The sequence below is a fragment of the Mus caroli genome, chromosome 12 (genome assembly GCF_900094665.2).
Source record: "Mus caroli chromosome 12, CAROLI_EIJ_v1.1, whole genome shotgun sequence".
Lineage (NCBI taxonomy): Eukaryota > Metazoa > Chordata > Mammalia > Rodentia > Muridae > Mus > Mus caroli.
In genome coordinates, this window is record NC_034581.1 from 95,566,663 (window position 1) to 95,590,981 (window position 24,319).

General features: G+C 50.2%; 1 protein-coding gene across 2 annotated transcripts in view; it reads right to left on the reverse strand.

Annotated features, from left to right (window-relative positions):
• The window catches only part of Ccdc88c (coiled-coil domain containing 88C), a 121,754-nt gene that overhangs the window by 41,488 nt on the left and 55,947 nt on the right, over window positions 1-24,319 (reverse strand). For both annotated transcript variants that reach the window (XM_021178770.2, XM_029484730.1), the window contains exons 5-12: window positions 20,249-20,307; window positions 19,405-19,488; window positions 17,249-17,389; window positions 16,658-16,842; window positions 15,639-15,720; window positions 15,203-15,361; window positions 3,870-4,016; window positions 3,113-3,257 (exon numbers count right to left, since the gene is read on the reverse strand). In XM_021178770.2, coding sequence (XP_021034429.1) covers window positions 3,113-3,257; window positions 3,870-4,016; window positions 15,203-15,361; window positions 15,639-15,720; window positions 16,658-16,842; window positions 17,249-17,389; window positions 19,405-19,488; window positions 20,249-20,307 — 1,002 coding nt within the window. The remainder of the gene's footprint in view (window positions 1-3,112; window positions 3,258-3,869; window positions 4,017-15,202; window positions 15,362-15,638; window positions 15,721-16,657; window positions 16,843-17,248; window positions 17,390-19,404; window positions 19,489-20,248; window positions 20,308-24,319) is intronic.

The window sequence follows — 24,319 nt, forward strand, 5'->3', positions numbered from 1 at the left end:
GTGTGTGTGTGGGGGGGGCATGACAACAACGTAGTATGTCCAATTCTAGCATCAACAGAAGATGCTGCAGAGATGCTGCAGAGGCCTCCTCTCAGTTAGCTAAAGAAAGTAACCTAGCCATAATGGATCCTGAAGAAGAACCTACAACCACACTTTACTAAACCAGCATGATGCCTAACTATACTCTAACGACTTATCCTGTAGAGGACTCACCCCATCTCCTTGCAACAGAGATTATTATAGGAAACCTCAACCAATCAAATTCGGAGAACAAATGATCAGGTGGTGCCCAGGCCCAGGCCTAGTTGCCACATTTACAATATAAATCCTGCAGAAGAGGGGGTGAGAAGACTGGTTGCAGGAGCCAGGAGTAAAAGTCTTAGAAATGTCACAGAAGCTACACCGTGAAGCCGCACCACGGCTGCCTAAACAAGACCTGAACAGGACAACACCAGCAGCCAAGCTAACATGCAAGCGGGAAATGGCATGCATGGGACCTCAACCTAGACAAAGAACTCCAGGCAACCAAGGGAGCTGAGAGCAGGAGAAACAGCCGTCTCCAAGGAGGAACTCCGACACACACACAAACAAGCAACAGTGTGTGGACAAGGTAGAGTGCGCTTATATATTCAGCTCTGTGTGTGAGTGTGTGTGTAAAACAACAGTTAAAGAAAGAGGCCATAAATTTGAAAGAAAGCAAGGGGATGCATAAGAAGAGTTGGAGAGAGGAAACCAAAGGGGAAAACCAAAGGGAGGAAATGATCTAATTATATTTTAATTAATTAAAAAATAATAAAAAAAAAAAGAACCTAAGTATAAAGTCCCTTATCCTAAAATAAAAGTTCACTAACTCAACCTGTGGCCATTTGGACATATTTCTGCAACATATGTGTGGAGGTCATTTTGATAATGGTGAAATCTATATAAATTTACCATTTAATATGTTTGTAATACTTTAGTGTGTGTGTGTGTGTGTGTGTGTGTGTGCGCGCACACGCATGTGGACACAGAGGACACGTTGTAGGAGTTGCCTCTCTTCCTAGGCATCGAATTCAGGTTACCAGGCTTGGCAGCACACAGCTTTACCTGCTGAGCTGTCTCACTGGCCTCATGTTCGGCATTTTTAAAGGTTCACCACCATGGCACTAGGAACAGGCACTGCTTGGCCACCATCAGCACGGTCCATCTTTCTCATTCTTCCATGCCGAGACTTGGGACAGAATAATATTCACGTTCCTACAGCTTAACAACGGTACCAATAGCAAGTGGCTTGTCACTAACTAAAGCAAGCTCCACGCTGAGCACAAAGGCTTGCTCATCAGACCACCCAGCAACCAAGACTCACAACAACATAAACGAGGCCAGGTAAGGCTAGAGCCTGTCTCCTCACATGTCCACTCGGGACGATGATGCAAGCTACAGTTTAAGGGCTTGGTGTCACTCCAGGTTACTCGGCTAACAAGCACAGAAACCTGCTCTTTAGGCCAGGCCTTTCCAAGTCTTTCTGAGAGGCCATAGGCGCTGCTCAGTGGTAAGGGATGCGCTCAGTATGTTCGAGGCACTGACTTCAATCCTCCATCCAAGAAGAATAATCTGAAACATTAGAGGCAGGCACAGCTCAACCCTAGCTATTCAGGAGAATGGGGCAGGAGATCACCTGAGCCCAGGAGTTTGAAGCCAGTCTGGGCAGCAGAGTGAGTCTAACCAACACTATCATTAATAAACCACTAGCCCAGAGAGACGGCTCAGCAGTTAGGAGCACTGGCTGTTCTTGCAGAGGACCTGGGTTCAGTTCGCAACACTCACATGGCAGCTCATAGTCGTAGCTCCAGTTCCAAGGGATCCAAGACCCTCTAGACTATATACGTGGCCAAAACAAGCACACAAGTCATGTGACCAGTGAGTCAAAAGGCATGGCTGTCACACAACCTGATGACCTGGGTCTGAGGAAGAACCAATTCCCACAAATTCTCCTGACTTCCGCATACGCATACACACATAAATAAATGAAATTCTGTAACAATAATAATAGAATAAATAAAACATGTCCATGTCTGAACCTTAACGGGTTCATAAACTATACCAAGCAGTATGAACTGACCGGGCCTTTGAAGCTGGCCCTGAGGGTGTGAACTGCTTCTCCAGCCCACCAGGGGGCAGACTTGAACCTTCACAGGCGAGACAATGCTTCTCCCACCCTGTCTGTGTGGCTCCCAGTCGCCTCACTCAGCTTAGTACACAGGCACCAAAGCAGACACAACTCAGTGTCCACAGACACAAGTTAACTCAATCCTTTCAAGTTCAGAGCTGGTAAGAGCACTGGAAGAAATAACCTTGGCAGTATTCTCAGGGACCTTTTATCAGCATCTTTCAAAACCTACAATAAGCCAACCGCCCCCACCGGCTCTCTGAAGTGCTAAGTCAATACTAACTTGCCATCGGGTGCATGGGAAAGGTGAACAAGGCTATTTTCAAACACAGGAATTGGCTTATTGTTTGTTGGGCTCTGGAGCTTCCTGCTGCAGTGCTGACTGGGGTCCCCCACCCTTCCCATAACGGACACCTTATCTCAGGGTACCAGCAGAGGGCAGCAGCACTTGCCAGGAAGGAGGACTCCACCCCCCCTCCCCCACCCGCAGGGAAGATCCATAAAGAGCCTGGGACTGGGGAGCAGCAGCCGCCACTTAGCATCCCCACCAGGGAGATGGGATAAGCAGCAGCCATCCTGCCCAATTATGTAAATGAACAGCGCAAATAATGTCCGGGGTACATTTATAATAAGGATTAGTGACCACTAGGGACACTTCCTGGTGTCAGGGCTTTCTGTCATCGGCGAGCTGTGATCTGGAAGCTCCTGAGAGTGCATATGGGAAACCAAGAAATCCCAACACTTCATTTGTAGTTTACTTCCGGGCATTGGGGCTGCCAGGCCACTTATGTTTCCCCTGGGGAGAGCTATAATGAAACAGCTCCAAATGGCACTTGAGGAAATCACATTTAGTTGTGTAAATGTGGGTGGGTTGCTAGGAAGACTCAGAGCCAAAGGCTCAGCTCCAGGGTAAGCAGCAGTGGCTGAGACGGGGCTGGATCCCAGGCACCGGGCACTGCCTACCATCGGACAAGTCTGCGTTCTTGGACAGCTGCTCCAGTTCCCAGCCAAGGTGGGCCGACTCTTTCATGCTCTGCTTCTGAGCCATCTCCAGAACCATGTATTCTTCCAGCAGCTTCTCAATTTGTTTCTTGTCTGCATCCCGATCCTAGGGCCGAAAGAGGGAAAAGTGTGAGGACAGGTCTGACTGGCCTCAGACGCGCAGTATCTCCTCCCTCCTCTGCAGGTGACAGCATGCTTCCTGCCAGACAGAGAGCCATACAGAAACACCAGACTCAGGGCCCCACTGCAACTACCAGATAGTCCCATGACATTTCTACTTAGGTCAAGAAGGAAGTCCTGAGGTCTCAGTGAACACTCTCTGAACATAGGGACACAAGGACCACTGTGCTGAGACAGGCGCTCTGGTGATGGGCACTTGTTGGTTCTAAGTAGGTCTCTGCAGCCTCAAGTGCTGTGATAGGTATGGCATGCCAATGCTCAACCTGAGAGCCACTGAGGACCCCTTGAAAAGGACACACCTGTGTTTTCACCCTTGCAGAAGAGCGGTTACTTTTGCAGAGGCAACATAAAAGTCAGGTCCCACAAGTGTCAAGGACAGTTAAGTGCCCACTCAAGCCACCGAGATAGTAGGCTCTTCTTTCAGTCAACAAGCTGCAGCTGACACATCAGAAGAGCCTGCCCTTCCCCGCATGCTCCACCTCCACCGCTAGTCCCGCCCTTCCCCCAAGACCACCCATTGCACCCTGCCCGTTAATACCAGTTCCAAGTCATGGAGTTTAGATTTTAGCTGTAGGTTCTCTTTCTCCAGCTCGTGGACTTTATCACTGCGAGCCCGGGAGGCAGTCAGTTGTTCCTCCAACATGGCTTTGGTCTCGATTAAGATGATGTTGTCTTCCCTCAGCTCCTAAGGAAGAGCAAACCCAACAGGAGAGCCATCAGATAAAAGGCCAGGGTCATGACCGACTGACCACAGGACTTCTAAACAAAGCACTTTCAGGACCCTGGAGCCAAGCAGCCAGCCCAGGAACACTCGGCAGGATGCCCCGAGTCCAGTTCTTGTCACCCTCGCCTGTGCCCTGGAGGCCAGGCATGTGGGCTCTCAAAGAAAAATTCAAGACTCGAAAAAATATTCAGTGGTCCTGGGGTGTGCATCAGTGGTAAGGTGATTGCCTCCTATGCACAAGGTCCTGGGTTTGCTCCTGAGCACAGTAAACAAGGGACGGATGGCTTTGAAAAGGCGACCCTTCCTTGAGGTCTTCCACAAGCCAGATGATCCTACACTTGGACCCCAGTGGGAAAGTGGACTCTGGTGACAGTGCCTCAGTTTCCTTTAAAAGGGGGGAATGAGGTGGCTGAGAGTCCACAGAGGGGAGGGAACCCAGGACTAAGGCAGATCCTCTCAAGTCAGGATTTATGCCAGATAAGGAAGTCTTTACAATGGCCATGTCCCAGCACAGCAGGGCAGATATGAACCCCACAGTCAGGTGTATCAGAGACTGTGGCTTCTGCTAGCAGCACAGAAAGAGGCCAGCCTGTGTGCCATGCCTGTCAGACCTTGTCTGAGCTTCTCAAATCCCACGAGTCCTTCCCAGCAATGCTTAGTATCCTGGGTGTATTGAGGTATGTGTGTGTTTGTGTGTTTGTGTGTGTGTGTGTGTGTGTGTGTGTGTCCAGGATGGACAGACAGACTTGGAACTGCCACCTTCCTTGGTGGGAAAGATCCCCAAGACTTGTCCCACTCACGGACTGCAACAAGGACCACGGCTGGAGCTTCCGCTTTCCCACCAAGGCTCACTCTCCCACACAGGCCTGGATCCAAGCTTCCTGGTACAGGGAAGCGCTCACAGACATGGGCTTCATCAAAGCTGGCCCTGTGGAAGCAGCTCACTGACTCTCGGGTCTCCCATGAGCCTCGAGAGACTCCGTCTTCAAAGACCACAGCACTATGGCTGGTCTGGCCTTACCTACTCCTCACAGCATCCTTTGTGGGGGAGGCAGATCAGGGTCAGTGCCCCCTACATATAACGGACCAGCTTAAGTACAGTAAGGAATGTGCCCAAAGTCACGGACCTGCTGAGGGTTAAGGCTGAGGTTCTCTCTCAGGATGGAGAGCTTGGATTCTGTCTTTTCTCCATAGCCCTCGGGTTAATAAGAGGCCTAGACTGCCTCTAATGACATTAAGACAGAAAAATGGGCGTGGGGTTTCCTCAAATCAGCAAGGATCCAGTTTTTTTTTTGTGGTCATTTATCTACCCTGTATCTAATAAGGTCTACCCACCAGCAATTCCAGCCTCTTGCTCCTCTTATTCAGTAAGCAACCACAGGACAGCTTCCACTCCTTAGGCATACTGTGAGCTCCTACTCAGTCTTCAAAACCCATCCTGAATGACTCCCTCTGGGGACTTGGTCGTCTCCTTTGACCTGTTCACTAGATCAAGTCAGGTATTTCTGGATTTCTATCCTTCCCTGCTCCTTGCCCTATGGTAATGGTGGCTGCCCTGTCTCCACCCTTGGAACTCTTTGGGACAGGACTGTTAACTTCTGTGCAAGGAGAACGTCCTGGTCCTTTAAGGACTCAGATATCCTGACAGGCAGAGACAGCACCCAACAGAATCATCTCTAAGCTCTTTCCGTACTGTGTGTTGGTGGTCTCAATGTCCACCTTATTAGATAACAGACATAACCCACCTTACCTCACACATCAACCACTTCACAAAACAGAGCAGCCCTGAAGGATGCTATGTTCAAGTTCTAGCAGACTAAAAGTTCTACTAGTGGTCTGCAGGGTTGAGAGGGCTGACTCCATTGCTCTGGGCAGCTGTCTGAGGCTGGCATATCTATCTGCCCCAACCAGAAGGCAGTTACCAAGCCCAACCCCACCCAGTCAACAGCTGGGGTGTTTATACAGCCAGAGGTTAGACTGGAGGACCTATTCCCAAGTAACTTGAGAGTCCTCTTCTGATCTCCACTGTAACTTGAGAGAGAGAGAGATGCAGGGAGCTAGTGGGCCACAAGCTCTAGCTGTATGGCCTCTCAGGCTGGATAACGCTACCTCACTGAAAATGTGGGTTAACAACGTGTGTGCAACTCTCAGCATGCATTGGCTGGAATCGCCAGCTGGCCAGGCACAAACACTTCACACCCGCGAGGAACAAAGTTCATCCCAAGAATCATCCATAAAACAGCTCCCTTATCAACAAAGTGTTTTTGCAAGGGCTTCGGGGTGTTGCTGAGCAGCGAATGCTTACATCAAGGCCTGAGTTCTGGCCCTAACACTGGAAAAACAAAAGCAAAGAACAACAACAAAATAACTGGTTTCCAGGAGTACCTCTTGACCCCCCCCCCACCCCCCGCATAAACAGCAAACACCAGAGGGGGTGTGCAGTCAAATAAATAGTCTCCTTCCCAGTAAGCTTGGGATCACAACACACAATGGCTCCTAGTGCCCACTGCAACAGAAAATCCAGGGGTGTTGGGGGAAGCAAGAGCTGGGCCACTGGGGCCATAGCAACAGGCCTCTCACTCCTTCCTGCCCTGGCTCCAGAAAGGACAATTGCCTCACGCCATGCCTCACTTGTAAGTTCCAGTGCCACCCGAGAGTAAAGGGCAGGGTGCACTCCACCCTCAAGGCCTGCCTGTCTGTCTGCCTGAAACATGACTTGACCTGAAGAAATGCAGGGCCAGATCAGAAACCAAAGAGCCCCTCTGTCCTGTTCCAACTTGACAGATCTCATCACAGTCCCCAGAAGCAACAGGGCTGAAGTCCCAAGGCAGAACAGAAGACTGCCCACTCAGCACCTGAGTCCCCCTCAGCGAGCCCCCTGGAATTTTACATTCCTCACTTGAGACATGATGCTTAGCTGTGCATGAACTGTGGGAGGCTGGGGTCCCTCCACAAGCACCCCCCAGTTCTCCTGTAGCACACTAGCCCCTTTTCCCCTTATGGTCAAGGCTCTCCTCACTCTCTGGCAGCTGGGCAGGGCTCTGGAGACCGCCAGACACATTCCGATTCCAGACCACTTGCTTAGCAACTGTGATGCCTTTTCTTATTCGAAGAAAGGAGGCTGCTACCCTCACAGGGTCACTGTGGGGGGCCTAGAGCTAAACAGAGTTTGGGCTCTACAGCTACTACTGCCCACCTAAAGGCTTCACTGTGTTCCTGTTCTGTAAAGGACCAGAGAGCAATGCTCTCTGTTGGAGGTAGGGATGAGGCATCATGTTCCAATAAAACTTCACCCATATAAGCCAATGGTGGGCTGGATTTAATCTAGAGACTACAGTTAACTGGCTTCAGAGTAGAGAAGCTCACTGGCACAGAGGCACAGTACGACACAAACTATCTTCCCAGGCTCACAGTCTGGTCAGGAAACAGACAGAAATATACATCACAGTGATACTGTACTTGACACACTACCCCGAACCCTGAAAGAGGAGGCAGGCAGAGGTCTGGGGCACAGGGTGTGGGGTGCATCACTGAGTGCCAGACAAGGGGAGAGCATCACGTCACCCCAACGATGGAGGGGTATTGGACCACTGGAGAAGGCCAGGGAAGCGAACACCACAGCCAGCTTAGACTCAGGGAGGGCGTCTGTGCTGGAGTAACCAGAGCAAGCCAGCAGGAGACAGCAGAGAGTAATGCCCAGGCAGCATGCCAGGAGGTGGAGGCCTGAGCTTACAGGAGGGTTAGCCTGGGAGCCTGACCCACATGGGGAGGGGCTGGGGGAGGTGAGGAGACAACAGGGAGGTGAACTGTGCTTGGGCTTAAGTACCAAGAGCAAGGAAACAACTGGGCTCCACAGTGACCACAGGCTGCTATGGAAGGCAGACAACGATTCTGGACACATTAACTAAGACTGCAATGGGATGCAGCTCTGAGAGGGGTCCAACGCCCAAGGAAGGCACTGGGCACTTATCATCAGTGAGCCCCAAGCATCACCCACCGAAGGTTAACAAGCACATCCAGGAACCTCACGGTACAGGATAGCGAGTCCGCCCGGAGTCACCACAGAGTCTCTATCCTTTCCTGACCCTGGGACCCATTGCTGTTATCTTAGGGGTGTGATCTTGGAATGGGGGGTGTTAGGTACGAAACACGATGGGACTGATCACTAACCTGGTTCCTAAGACCGGGGCTAAGACCGGGGCCTTGCCAGCGACCCACCCATCTCTCTGGCTGCCTCTTCCCTGCAGGACCTGTTCCAGAAGCGTTTTATCTCCATTCAGGGGTTCCCTACAGAGAAAGGCTGGCTAGGATAAGCTCGCTGTAGGCATGCCTCTGTGCCTGGGAGGCCAGGGCAGGACACGCCCCTCCTTTCCTAACAGGACAAGACTTGCCCCACATTTGGCAGGATAGCATACTGCTGTGTCTCAGCCCCTCTGATTAGCCTGAAACTAGCACTTCTTAGGAAGCTGTTCGTCTGCACACTACAGGGGGGACCATTGCCACTATGCCCGGGAGGCACCCAGCATCCTGGCCTCTGCCTTTAGCCTTAGAAAGCCAATCGCAACGTTTTCAAAGGGAAGTCACTCGGGCTGGCTGTGCGCCCACTCCTCAGTTCCTCCTGTCTCTGGGTGGTTACCCTGCTCCCTGCTAATCAGTTTCAACCCTTCTGAGAACTGGACCAGGAGCCAGGGGAAAGCTGTTGGAGTTTAAAAACAAACTGTAAATCTGTGGTCCACATTTGACTAAGGAAAGCTTCCTGTGCACCCAAGCTCTTCCTTTATCTTCTCCTCCCACCTGGCACTGCCACACTCTTCCTCTGGGGCTCCGAACTGGTGCGTTCCAGGTCAGACAGAATGTCTGTGTCACCCCGCCCCAGCACGGTTACTCAGAAGTGTCACACATGTGGCTGGCTGACTGGAAGCTATAGCCAGATTGTATCTCTTACCTGAACCCTATGCTGCTTGGGTGAGCCCTGTAACTCGGCTTCCTCTAGTCCCAGGGAGCATGAACCATAAGCCTCTCTCCCCCGCACTCTCCTCTGCCTGGTGGTAGTCTCTTTCACGTCATGCTGTGCTTCCCAAGCATCTTGTCTGGGAGCTTGTGAGGTAGAATCCCCACGAGGGCTGGAAGCCCACACAGACAGAACCCAGCCTCTGACCACCGACAGGTACTGAGTTCTGTAGTGCTCACTTGTGGAGGTGAGCACCGTGCATCCAAGAGCCTCAGTCGACAAGTATGTGTGGTAGTGCGAACCTGAAATTAACCTGGAAGCCTCACCCATCCAAGGAACAGGTTAACTCTCAAGAATGCTGGGTGTTACAATTCTTTCTTGAAAAAAACAAAACAAACAAAAAAACCAAAGCCTCGTGGGAAAGTACCGTGGCCTGTGGGTTTGTTTTTAAAAGTGCCTGCAAAATGTGTCTTGAGGTCACTTAATTGGGAATTCCAGGGAATTGTCCTGACGAGAGCCCACTGTGGTCAGTATTTAATAAAACTTGCTTCAAGTTTGGCTCAAAATGGTGGAATTGGTTTTTCTCTCATGAATGAATCTGTAACCCTAACACTAACCCTGATTAATAGCAGCGTGTAATCCTAACATCTCAGGAGGCTGAGACAGAAGGATCCAGTCCAGGCTACACTTGTAAAACCCTGCTTGAAACTGGCGAGGGTGCACCAGCACAGGCGTGCAGAGGCACCATCTACCGAAACACAGCCTTCTGAGGCTGTTCCTCAGGGACCCAGGAAGACAAGAATTCAAATTCACTCACACACATTCTGTGTGTGTGTGTGTGTGTGTGTGTGTGTGTGTGTGTGTGTGTTGGGCAGTGCAAACCCATTTGTCTACAAGGCCAGAGATGGTGCTAAGGAACTTCTCCACTCCTTTCTACTTTATTTAAAAGGCTCACTGACTAGACAGACTCGCCGGCCAGCCAGCCCCAGGGATCTCCTCCTAGACCTAGCCCAAAGCACCGGGACTGCGGAGCATTGTGAGCTCAGGCCCTCCCGATTACGTAGCTAGACTACTGAGCCATCACCAACTCTCACCTTTTGTGCATGTCTTTTTTATACATATGGGTGTTTTGCCTCATGTGTACCTGCGCTTCCTGTGCATGACGCCCAGAGTGTCCAGAAGAGGGCACGGGATCCTCTGGGACTGGGGTTAAGATAGTTGTGATGTGGGTGCTAGGAATCAAACCTAGGACCTGAAGAGAAGCCCGGGCTCTTAACCACCTGGAAGGTGTGGTTATAACAGATCTCAAGGCTGATTCAGACTACAGCTTGAGAAATGAACAGCTGAGATTCAGGGAAGAAAGGTGCTTCATAGCTTCAAACCTCCCACTGAACCTGGAGGTTTCTCTAACCAACAAACCCCGTCATTGCTCGTGTCTGCATTCCTCGCCCATCACTGGGCTTAAAGGCCAGAGGTCACATTATGCGGGCACTGGGGATCTGAACCTGGACAGCAGCTGTCCTCACTCAACGATGGTCTCAGACTCGGCTGTCTATGTAGTTCCTCTTTTTAATTGTTTGACACAAGGTCTTGTATACAGGCTGGCCTCACACTTACTGTGCAGCCAGGAATGACTCCTGATCCTCCTGCCCCTCCTCCCAAGTGACGAGGTTGCGGGTATGTGCCCCCCCCCGCCCCGCCCACAACCAGTATGTGACCCCCCATGGGTATGTACACCCGCACAGGCATGTACTGCCACACCCACTCAGCTTGCCCTGTCTCTTCTACCACTAATATTAGGTTATAAAAAAATATAGAATGTACTGAAAAGTCAAAATCACAATGGTCTACACCTCTACACACATCTCCCAGATTCTACGATGAACATTTCAGCATACTTACTTCACCTCATGACTAAGCACCTACCCTCCGCTCTAACCCCTCATTGTTACCTCTGGACGCTACGCCTTGCACTCGCGCCTTCTCTAACGCTAGGACTCCCACGGGTCAGCTGCAATCTACACACTCTCCACAACATTGGTTTAATGGCTTAGAAGCAATTCTTACTTCTCCCTGGAGAACTACTAGTTACTGATGGATACCAGGGAGGAGAGCCCATGCCTTAGCTGTGTGCTCCATGGTAGGCCAACCAGCTGCAGTGGCCAGTTCCACACTCACGGTCACGCAGGCAGCCTTGGCTAAACTCTGTGGTCCCAAAATAAAGCAAGGTAACATGAGCATGGAAGAGGGACTTGTTGGGAAGGCCGGCTGGTGTGTGAGTAACATGCATTGCATGCATGGTTAAAATAGGAGAAAATCAATTTAGTTAATAAAAAAAAAATGATTCTTAAGGAACTCATGGGGAAAATGTATTATTACAACTGTTGGGAAAATGCATTATCACAATACTTTCAAAAATTCTGATTTTTACATTAAGTTAGATATAATTAATTAAAAATAAACTCAGACCCATCAAAATCAACTGTGCATTAACTGTGCACTGGGCCCCTGACAAGAAGACACTCAACACGAAGAGGTGCTTACAGGCTCAGGCCCAGCCCTCTGATGGTAGAACGATTATCCTAATCTCTATAGGCACAGACAATACCAGGATCTTCAGGCAAAGCAAGCTACCCAAGCTCTCTGGGCTGCACTTGAAGTTAGTGGCAACTTACTCCCCTTGAATGAAGACTGTGTGCTCAGGCCAGTGGTGGCTGCAGACAACCTGTATCTACAAGATGCGCAGCAGTCACCAGATCTACAATGCAGTGCCAAGAGAGAATCCAGTAAGCATGATTCCCCAGTCCCTGGCTGGGCCCAGGACCGTTCCAGTTGCTAAGAACACATATCCACCAGCAACATAAACCAAGCTCCTTTCCAGAAAGGCCTTCCTGGCTGGGCTCAGGGAAGTAGGGAGACTGGCTTGAGTGCCAGCCCAAAGGAGCCTCTGAGATATACACCACATTCCACTCAGCAGACCCTGAATGAAGATGGTACACTCTGTACACACTGGCTGCCTGGGCCTCAAAGCCCTCCAAATTCACTTGCACTGTCTACCATGGCCATACCAAGATGGTGTAGTCCTGACCTCGCCCCACTGACTCCCATGTTGGCTGCTTTCCCCAGCTTCCCAGCATGTGATTCCTCCTCTGCACGGTACCCCCAGCCTGTAGCTGCTCCCTGCCATCAGGCTCCTCTTTCTCACAGTGGCCTCTCCAGGAAAGCATTCCTGGTCCCACGCTATGATCTGAGGTAGGGGCCCTCCTGTGGGGTTCCTGCCGAACACGTGGATATCACGTCCTAACTGTAGTCTTGCTCACCTGCTTTTCAGCGGACAGGGAACTTTTAAAAGGCCCTGCCACTCCCATGATGGTCTCCACACTGCTCCGTCAACATCACCACAGCGGCAAAGTCAATCCCATGCCACACCAAAGTGTTCCAAGTGTGGAGAGGGCAAAGGTGTCATAACTGTTCTACATAGTCTCCAGGGGCAGCCCACACGGCTGTTGGGAATTCTTTAATACAAGGAGAAACATCCAGGTACATTACCCAGGTCCTGCGGCCATACTCCTGCTTCTCCTCTCAGGCCCAATTTATCGGGCAGCTCTGACCCCAGTGTCTGCAAACCATGCATGTTATCATCTCCTGCTCTGAAAGGTCTCATGTAGACAAATATATCCTTTCTTACTATTAGCAGAATGAAGAAGAAACCCAAAGAACTACTTACTTCATGATAACCTACTATGAAACTAGTATTATAAAATGTGTTGCTGTCCTGAACTGAGTCAGATGTTGACATGATAGGTGGGAAAGGAGTCACCCTGCAAACCTTTTTCAAAGCTGAGATATTCCTTGTTCAGAGAACATGACTCCTACTACATCTACTATATCACCACCATCACCATCATCATCATCATCTCAGCAGCAGCAGCAGTTCCTAGCACAGTAGCTTATCTGCGTGGAGGGAGAAGGTTGGGACAATCTTGGAGTGAACATGAAGTCTGGATCTAGGGACCCACCCACCTCTGGGAAGCAGAGTACTGGGGTGAGCCCTGGCCATCACACTGTACTCCTGACCCTGTCTGGGTACCTTTCGAGGTCCAACTTCAGGGGCACCTGCTGAGGCAGCAGCTTTTGAAACTCTACCAGACCACGCCTAAGGCTCCAGCAGTGACATCTGAATAAGCCTCAAAGCCCAACCAGTGCACTCTCTCCACCTGCAGCCCTTCTTCAGGCTCGACCTCACACTTCCTAAGTCAGCCATGAAGCTGTTCCCAAGACAAAAGGGGTCCCTGGGCTCCCGGCTCCAGCTCCTTGCCCAGAATGCAAGATGTCTTTTTAGCAGGGAGCTAAGTGAGTCACCCAGCCACTCACATTCCTCATGGGGATACCGCCGAGTGCCCTGAGAAACACTGTCCAGCCGTATCCTCTAGAGCTCATCTCATCAGCCATGGCTACAGCCGGAGGGTGAGTGTGGCAGCAGGAGAGCCAAGTCCCACAGCAGGGAGGACAGGGTGCCTACACCTGTGCTCAGTCACCCCAGAAGCTACCAGGCAACCAGGAAGAAACACTGGGGTTTCTTACAGCAAATAAGTGCCCTTGGTGAGTGCTAAACTCTAGTCTTTGGCAGTTCACATGTTCCAAGCAGTCACTTAGTGTCACTACCCAAAGAGGGGAGGGGGCAAGATTCACAGACCTTCCTTCAGCCAGCAAAGGGGCTCTTCATTTGCAAAGACATCGCAGAGCACCATCAGGGCATCAGTGACCTCCCCTGGCTCTGCCCTTGATTTGTTCACCTGGCTTGACCAGTAATCTACACAGGATTTAATGTTAAGTCTTGAGCTGGGCTTGGTGGCGTGTACCTATAGCCCAAGCACTAAGAAGGCCGAGGAAAGATACTGAAGCCCAGGAATTCAAGGCCAGAGTGGGCAGAAAAGCAAAACCCAATCTCAAAAAAAGAACACACACACACACACACATATACAGAGACAGAGAGACAGATAGCCTGGGGCATAAAACCATTTGCTATATAAGGCTGACAACTCGAGTTGAATCCCTAGAATCCACATCAAAAACTAGACTCAGCCAGGCAGTGGTGGCGTACATCTTTAATCCCAGCACTTGGGAGGCAGAGGCAGGCAGATTTTTGAGTTCAAGGCCAGCCTGATCTACAGAGTTGAGTTCCAGGACGGCCAAGGCTATACAGAGAAACCCTGCCTTGAAAACAAACAAACAAATAACAAAACAAAACAAAACTAGACGCAAGGGGGTGGAGAGGTAGCTCAGTGGTTAACACTGCTTATGCTTTTGCAGAGGAACCACGTTTAGTTCCCAGCACCTATGTATTGAGCAGATCACAACCACCTTTAACCTCAGCCTCTGTGGGCATCTGCACACACATGCACATAGTCCCTGCCAACATACACACCACTGTACACATATGTACATATATATAAGGTTAATCTTTCAAAAAATTTGTGAAAGCCTGATGTGATGGCACACATCTGATGTCACAGCATCGCTATAGTGAGGTGGGAAGCAGCCTGGCAAACAGCTATATAACCACAGAAACCAGAAAGACACACACACACACAAACACAAACACACAGTTCTCATTCCATGCCAGGCACACCTCCAAGCTAGAGTCATTTGGGAAGACAGACTCTCAAGTGAGAAAATACCTCTGAATGACTGGCAAGAAGGCAAGGCCAGAGTGCATTTTCTTAGAGATTGATATGGGAGGGTTGGGCCCCATTGTAGGTGGTGTTATGCCTGAGCTGAGCAAGCCAGGAAGGAGTATCTTCCACAGCCTCTCCATCAGCTCCTGCATCTAGGTTCTGTCAACCATGAACTACAAGCTGCAGTATGAAATAAACCCTTTCCTCCCAAAGTTTCTTTTGGTCATGGTGCTTATCACAGCAGTAGAAACCCTCAGATAGACATGAAGTAGGAGAAAGACAAACTCTAAGAAGCATCACTGCCCTTTATCAGCCACCTCTACTCCCCCTGGTGCATCAGACATCTGGAGACACGAGAAGGGCCAGAGGGAGACCCAGGAGGGCTAAAGGAAGCAGCTGCTTCAGTATGGATCTCCCTCCCCTCAGATCCTCCAAGGACGCATGCTTCGGAGGCTGAGTCCAGCAGCGGTGTATGGAAGCCTGCCTGGCCACCTCCATCTTGAGGGGTGGACAATTACCTCCATGCGAGCCTTGTAGAAGTCCACGTCGTGTAGCTTCTCTTTGCACCGTACCAGATCCATCTCCAGCCTCTCCACACGGTTCGCCTTTTCCCTCAGCGAGTCCAGCTCATCCCGATAGGCACGGGCTGACCGGGCATCAGCTGCAAGCTGAATATTCTGTCAGAGTGGAGAAGGTGGAAACCCAGATTAAGGCACCCATTTGAGGAGGAAGAAAGGGTCAATTTCTACAGTGTGTGGGGTCTCCTGGTAGCTCAGGAGTGACACGTCCATGCCTCCCCACACTAAGAAACATGGTTGGCACCCTGAGGATGCTCTCCCGACAACAACTCTGCACAGCTTTGGTGGACCAGTTCCATGTAACATTCCTGATCCCCTGGGGCCAGTTACTGGGGAAGCGCAGACTCAGCCCCTGGACGTGCAGCCTTGTACTCACATCTTGCTTGGCCTTCTGGAGCTCCAGGACCAGCTGATCCACCTCGTGCCTGGTGTCTGCAAGCTGCTCCGTCTTCTCCTCCCTGCACGGGTGATTAGGAGATTGTGAGGGGGAGGATGCTCCTTGGCAGGCTCTGGGAACAGGCTGCTACTTACTTCTAGGACCACAGAGGAGAAAGGAGGGCACACAGGCTTCTGGGAGCCTGTGAAAATGTTCCGGACCCTTGTGCGTGTGTGTGTGTGTGTGTGTGTGTGTGTGATAACCGGGGTGTGTGCACGTATAACCTAGACATTTGATGGTCCATGTTCTTCTTTATGCCCTCCATATTACTTTTCTTGAGGCAGGGTTTCTCACTGAAGGAGGAACTTGCTCTTTCAGTTAGGCCAGCAAGCCCTGGGGATCCTTCTATCTCAGTCTCCCAGTGCAGGGCTACAGATGTGCTATTATGTGGGTGTTGGGGGTTCCAAACTCTGCAAGTTCTGTATCCACTAAGCCATCTCCCAGCTCAAAGGCTTAAACTGGGTCTCATCATCACCTGTTGTCCCTAAGTGTACAAGACAGACAGAGAGTGTAGCCACAGCTCTGTGAGTTCACAGATGACTCTGTGAGACCAGATGTGGAGAACCAGGGTTGAGCAACTCCTCAGATGGACAAGTAAAATTCAAGAAACAGGAAAGAAGACCCAAGTGAGCCAAGAAAACACTCTGCCCTATACTGAGCCTGCACAGCACAGCACAGCACAGCACAGCACAGCATAGCACAGCACAGCACAGCACAGCACAGCACCCTGCTTCAATAGACGGTCTGGCTGGAGCCTGAGCATCAGAAAGCCCTCCCTACAAGTGCGGGCCTGCAGAGGGCTGGTGATGAGCCTTCGGCCACAAGGAGCTCAGAGCAGCCCTCCCAGCCGCATGTCAGCAGAGCTAGCCACCCCACACCACCCCACGTGCAAGCAAACGACACGAGAAGACGGTATTTGGTCCAATCCACAAAGAAGCGGGAAAGGCAGGAAGACTCACAGCTCCTGCCTGACACGCCGCAGCCTGGCCTTGGTGTCAGCCAGCTCCACGGCTAGGTGCTGCTTGTCTTCACTGGACAGGCTGCTGGTGGGGCTTGGGGTGGAGTCTGGGCTGGAGAACTTGCCGGGGCTGGGAGGGTGCTGTGCCTGGAGGTAGTCCCTCTCTTGAGTCAGGTCCACGATCAGCTGCATGAGACAGGGATAAGACGGGAAACACACAAGTTCACCAGTGTCCCCTGGACTGGCACAGGGTCTAGACCCTGGCTAGGTGAAGAACCACTGAGACAAGAGACTGAGAACCAGGAGGGACACAATGTTACGTGTTTTCAGAAGGAGGTATTAGTTAGTGTGACAAAAGGTGAGTGGAAGCAGCCCCCACACATGCTAGGCACCCTGTCAGTCTCTGTCTTCCTGTGGGCATCTCCTCAAAGACCATTCGAGGCAGGGCTATACCCAGGTGAAGTACAAATGTCCCACCCAAACAATCCTGACCAACAGGTCGGGAGGCATTCAGACCCGAGAGAGAGAAGAGCTGGAGGCGCAGCCACCTCGGGGACCCATCCTGCCGGCTACAGCTGCCCCACAGGCGAACCTCGGTACACTCGTCACGCTCGTCGATGAGTCTGCGGAGGTGGAACACCATGTTTCTGGAGAGGGCCTCCAGCTCCTCTGGGGCCACATCTGGCAAATCCAGCCACTGCAGGTCAAACACATTCTCCTGGTTGTGGGTCACCTGTAGGAATATGGCCTGTATTGCAGAGGCTGCTGCTGTGCTTGGCCCTGGTATTCCTGAATGCACAGGGCCATGTAGCATGTGACCCAGGCAGAGGCCAGAGCCCACTCTACACCTCATTCCCATACCAAGACAGCAACCTCCTTCCCAGACATCACTAGGCCCTCATTGATAAGTTTCCCATGGCTAGCAGAAGGGCTCCTCCATAAGTCAGATTAGAAGCCATGAATACAAGCCACCTCTCCTTCCCTCGGATGACACAGTCACTGGGATGCCCTAAGCTGCAATGACTTACAACCTACGGAAGGTAGGCCTCTCAGTGGGAGGATGAGGACTAGACCTTACCTTATTCCTTAAAATAAAATCTAATGCAAACCCAACAAAATGTTAAGCCTCTTAGTTCAGGATAGTGCACACATAGCAATCTTGGCTTTCTTCGGGGGAGTTATTTACAGTCTAAGGTGATTTGGGGGCCTGAGTCTCATTCCCACAGACCACAGAGGGCAGCCTGGCTTTACCACTGTCCTGTACAGAGAGCTGAGATCTGCTGAGCTGCCATCCTCTCATGGCTGGAAGAGAATCAGTTTACCACACAAGTCTCAAAGGGGACACCAAGAAAAGAGAGAGGCCCACTGGGGAAGCACTCAGACGTCTGAATTGGGATAAATCTTATCCCATGGTACCCTGAAGCTAAGTTCTGAGGGCCAGGTCCCGGGCTGATCTATGCTAGGGCTGGGGGGACCCTGAGTCTCAAGGCCAATTGTGGGTAGCTTCAGGGTACCCAAGCCAGTGGCACATGGTCACCTGCTGAGTTTCTAACTATAGGCTCATTCTTTATCTCCCTTGATTCTAACAGGCAGCTCCACACAGATCCTGGGCAAGTGGACTTTGACGAGATACCCAGCAAAGCCCTATGCCAGCTGTTGAGTTTGATAATCACACAGGCCTCTTTGGTTGTATATTCCTTTTTATTTTTATTTTTCTAATATCCCGCTATCTACACAGAAAGGACAGTGAGTGGCAGAGAGCTGACAAATCTCAATGACCCCTAGACATACACATTTGCAAAACACAACACCCACAAGGAAATTAAAAGGCAGACTGCTTCTTCAGCCCAAAGAGGCACACAGTCATGGTCAGAATTATTTACTCAATGCCAACTTCCTTGAGCATCAGCTTTGCTGGGCCTCTAAATGCAACAAATGATATCTACAGCCTACTTCAAATCAAATGCTGGCTTGAAACTCTCCATCCAGCTACAGCCGTGTCACCAGCAGCTACCATGAAAGCCCTGTGTGTGGTGCCTCTTCTAACCGTACAGCAGGTCTCGCACGCTCCTATCTCCTTGGCCTTATTACAGTGAGTTATGAGCCCTAACGAGGCACCCAGCACTAAGAAAGAAAGGTCCATCCTGGCTGGACATCTGCCCCACAAGGGAGCCACGTTTCCAGCTGATGCCATTTCGGTTCGGTCAACCTCAGGCAGAGGGGCAGGAAGGACTGGCTTGTCCTTCCCCAAGGCCGTGTGACAGTGTAGAGGCCTCCTGAGGAGTGCTTTCTCAGGACGGGCTGGTTTTGACATCTCTCTCGGTGGCAGCTTGTTTCCCTGTGTGTCGCTGACAGCAGCAGAGACTCTCTATAAAGATCAACTGTTCAGAGAGGATGACATTTGCCAGGATACATTTTCAGGGCTTATAAATCAAACCCTGAGCCTAAACCACTTGACAGCTCTTAAAAATAGTCTGCGTCCATATAAGGTAAGAAGAAGCAGGCAGAAGATGACTTGATTGAAGTGTGTGTGGTGTGCGTGTTTTTCAAACCTCTATTTTATTTTAGTTTGCTGGTGGTGAGCTACCTTTCCAAACAGAATCAATGCGTCTGTGGTGTCAGGAAACCGATAATTAACAAAATCATTCATAGCGATGTAGTCCTCAAACGTTCCCACCATGGAGATGCTGCTTCTTGCTGCAGCTCTGACGCCCACGGCCACGCCCACCCGCCTGCCCCCACACCTACCTCCTGGATATGAGCCACAATGCCGGCCTGGGTCTCGATGTCCAGCTGTTTGATTCTCTCAATGAACTCCTCCTTCCTCTCACACTGTGAGGGATATGAATCAATGGGAGCCCTTATCCAGGTGCAGGAAACCCCGGTACCAACCACACCCACGGCACGCAGCCTGGGGTCCTAGGACTGTCCTCAGAGCGAGACTTTGCACACAGCTCTTCTGGCCACCTACAGGAGCCAGGCTACAGAAGCCCAGGTTTGATCCCACTTAAGCATTTCTTCACAAGCAAAGAGGGGCACACGTGACTCAAGGCGAGGACAGGCACACTCCAGAGGGCAATCGTTTCTGCTTGGTGGCACTGGGGATAGAACCCAGGGCTTTATACATACTACCCAAGCAGTCTGTTACTGAGCCTGGCACCAGCCTTTGTTTTTTGGGGTTTTTTTGAGACAAGGTCTCTGTAGTCTAGATTATCATAAAATTTATAATACTCCTACCCTAACGTCAAGTGCTAGGATTACAGGCGTGTGTCACTACGCCCTACTATATCCTGACAGTTTTACATTATCTGCCCTCTAAGGGCCGTCAGTTCTGAGAACTGTCACAGCTCCTCAACCCTGCCACTGTAGCTGGAAAGCACGCAGTGACAATCGCAAAGAAGTGGACAGTAGCTCAATGAAGCTTATTTACAAAAATAAGTGCCTGAGCTCTAGCCTACATGCTATAGGGAGGACACAGTATGGTATCCTGGCCCAAGGAACTACAAACAGCTGTCACACTGCCTCCTAGGAACTCCTGTAATGATGATGGACTGGCCACCCAGAACCCTCCCTAACCACTGCACAGCCCTACCTGAACAGCACAGCCCAGCACCAGCAGCAGGACCTTCTTAATCTCCTCCATGCTCTTCCCTGTGCCAAAACAGCAACAGACTTAATCAAATACAACTGCGTAAGTAAGTTCCGAGAGATGTATATTTTGCTTTGAGGAGGGGGGGAAAATCAGATAAAGACCAAAACAAAACAGCGCCACCACCACAACAACAACAAACCAGTAGCTACTTACATGCGCACATTATGTAGAAGTTCATTTATCTTTTTACCTCATGAGAACTTTGTGCAGAACCATTTGAAGCCTTTACCACTCACGTACTTCATAAATCTCTCTCTATAATAACTGATGGGCCTCTCCATCAGCAGACACTTTCAGCGTGTGCTGTAAGCAAAGTCCAGTAGGGGACAACTGTCTACAGCTCTGCCAGGAAGAGAGGCAGGACAGTGTGCGAACCACATGTGTTCAGCTTCACGCTGCCAACACTTGTGTGTCTCCTTGCTCTTCTGCTTGTGAGGCTCCTGTCAGACTGGAGTGTTCTAATGTAAACCACAGGAAACATATCTGGCACCTTTTGTTTCCTGAGACAAAGGCTTCCGATGCAGCCCCGGCTGGCCTGGTCCTTGTGATCCCCCCTTTCAGCATCCCAAGTTGTGGCATTACAATCATGCACTTGGATACACATTTTTCTTTATGGTTACCAAATCACTTTGCACAAAAGCTCAGACAGGGGCTGGAGAGATGGCTCAGTGGTTAAGGGCACTGACTACTCTTCCAGAGGCCCTGAGTTCAATTCCTAGCTCATAACCATCTGTAATGGGATCCGATGCCCTCTGCTGGTGTGTCTGAAGTCAGCTACAGTATTTTATTCACAGACATAAAATAAATAAATAGTGGGTGGGGGACTTTTAGGATAGCGTTGGAAATGTAACTGAAATAAATACCCAATAAAAAATTATGGAAATAAATAAATAAATCTAAAAAAAATGCAAACAACCACCAGCTGCTTTTCAGCTTTCAGTATTTTAATACAAAATGCTGCAAAGAGCATCTTAGTGGTTAATTCTCTATGAATAAGGCCTTACACACTTTTTCAGGACAAATACTATTACACCTGCCATGTGGCCACACTGTCCTGAAGACAGGCTTTTCCATTCTGTTCTGTGCACCATTTAACAGTTTCCACGTTCCGACCCTTTATCAATATACCTGGTCACTGTCTTAATTTTGCCACTAGGATGGGCCCCAAACCAAACTTCATTCAAAGTTATCTGTCTCTGCGCTTGAGGCTGAGTGTCTCAGTCCCCTAACCAGTACCCGAGAACCTGGGCTCTCAACTTGGCTTGGTCGCTCCACGATGGGGTGACTGGGGAAAGCCGGACTCTGTCTCCAGCATCAGTTCCTACTTCTGTAAGATGGGAGCAGCTGGCCTGGGTCGTGAACAGGGTTCCCATTGTGGTTTGTTAAAACAAACAAAAAACCAACACTACTGTTTCTGCCCTTTCAACACATCCTGTCATACAACAGGGAAAGAAAGGTGTACTCCAAAACATAACACCACTTTCTCGATAGACTTCTGACTCTACCATACTGTTTCAAAATGGCCCCAGGTATCAACAGGAGACACTTGTGGTATTGGTATTAATCTTCACTGTCAACTTGACTGGACTTGGAAACTCTTAGGACACCTCTGTAGGCGTCTTTGAGGGCAATGCCGGAGACTTAACTGTGGAGGGAAGACCAGCGCTCACATGGATGTATCATGCTGTGGGTTGGGGTCCTGGACTGAAGAAAAAGGAGAAAGGGAAGGAGCCTGGCTGAATGCTAGCATCCCCCACTCTGTCCTGACAGAAGCAGGACATGTGGTGATGTAAGGAGCCCTACACTCCCTCCACAAACCCCACATCTTTCCTCACCATGATGGACCAACCCTCTTAGCTCACGAGCCACATACATTCATCTTCCCTTAAGTTGCTTCTGTCTGGCATTTTATAAAGAAAAAAAGAAAGAAAGAAAGAAAGAGAGAGAGAGAGAGAGAGAGAGAGAGAGAGAAGTAAGTAATATACTGGACAAATACAAAACCCAAACCACACCCAAGAACCGGGATACAGGTGAAGAGATGTGGGCAGTAACCTGTGAGATCCTGCTATTCCTGGCCAAGACTCTGCTGAACTCAACTCCTTGTTCTAGCATGGCTGTCAAGCTCTAGAACAGGGAGCTAGCTGGGAACTCACTCCCCTAGACTCATAGCACCTCCCAAGCTCACGGTGGGGCCCGAGGCTATTTCCTTGTCCTCAGTGACACACCAGAAGATGAGGCCCTGCGGTGTGGATACACTACAGCCTTCTACTTGGCCAGAGGCTAGGATCTACGTATGACCACACTGGGGGGGGGGGGGGGGGGGGGGGGGGGGGGAGGTGGGCGGCGGGAATCAAGCCTTCCAGGTTGATTTTAATCGAAGAAAAGGAAGCTCCTACATTAAATGCTAACAGCCTCAAGTCAGGCCAAAAGAACTATGGGGCGTTGCCAGTCAGCATCCACCTCTTTCCCCAGTCACAGATCACTAGCAGGCAGGTGGCCCTCATGTACCCTTGAGCAGACGTAAAGTACTGGCTCCTAGCCGGCACTGCAGTGAGATATACACAACCCCTGCTTCCATGCTTATCTGCCCTTCTTACTGGATCTGAGATAAGGGAAGAAAATGCCTCTAGGGTCTGAGCTCGTGAAGAAAATCGTTACTCTTCAGTCAAGGGCCAAAGGATCTAATTATAGCAGCCTTCAGAATAACTGAGACAATTCCAGTGACCCATTAGAATAAGAGACTAAAATAATGAGAGGTGGGCTTGAGGGGACAGTCCCCAGAGAGTGGGAGTAAACACTGTGTCCTACCACACGGAGGGCAGTTACAGCTCAGCATGGTACCATACATGCCCAAGAGCTTGTACGGAGGAGGGCTTGGGTGTTCTCACCAGGGATCAGTGCAGGAGCAACGGGTAACTTAGGTTGATCAGTACACACTATAAATGTATCAACACGTCACAGTGCATCCAGTATGCAATTGTCTGTCAGTTAAAAACGTATCAAAGTGTCAATGAGTGCTGGACAGGCCTGATGAAAGCTAGCAGTCGGAAGGCAAGAAAGGGGTTTAGAACCTGCACAGATGTGAGGTTCAAAACGATACAGAAGGGGCTGGAGAGATGGCTTGGCAGCCAAGAGCACTGCTGTGCTTCCATAGGACCCAGGTCTGATTCCCAGCCTTCATACCGCAACTGTCTGCAGCTCCAGTTTCCAGGGATCCAATGCCTTCTGGCATCCACAGGCACTAAGCACGTAGGCAATGCACAGACATATATGCCAGCAATACACCCACACACATAACAATTAAAACTAAACAACAACAAAATCCAATGACATCAATGTAAGAACAAGGGTGACCCTGGCACCCTGCCAGCACCCAAGTGCCACCCTGAGCCATTTATGCACCCAAGAAGTCATCCTAACTAAGGGAGAGCTAACGAAGAGCTGGGTGTGGTGGCACACAGCTCTGTATCAGCACTGGAGAGACTGAGGCAGGATGAGTTCAAGGCCAGCTTGGGATACACAGAAAGATATGTTTCAAACCAAGACATGGTCAGGTAATGACACCTGCCGCCAAGTCTGATGACCTAATTTTGACCCATGGGACCCACAGAGTTTGAAGGAGTGACTCCTTACCTTATACCTCCACACTCATGTGGGGACCCATTCATCACATGCATGTACACACAGAGACAATTAACAAAAGTGTAACAGAAAAGTTTAGGACAAAAATGTGAAATTAGAGCACTGTTCGAAAAATAAAGATATATATAAATAATGAGGAACAAAGGCAAGAGAATTGAACTTAGAAAAGAAATTTCTTAAGAGAAACAATGGAAATAACTCCCCTAGAGCTAAGCAGAGTCTTAGCCTGCTGCACCACACCTGTGGCTCATGTGTCCACTGACACTTGCAGGCTACGCTTTCACCTGACAGGTTCCACTCACGGGAGCCCAGAAGGAAAGACCCAAGGCCACACCACCCTGCTCCTTGTGGAAAGGGGGTGCCTATTTC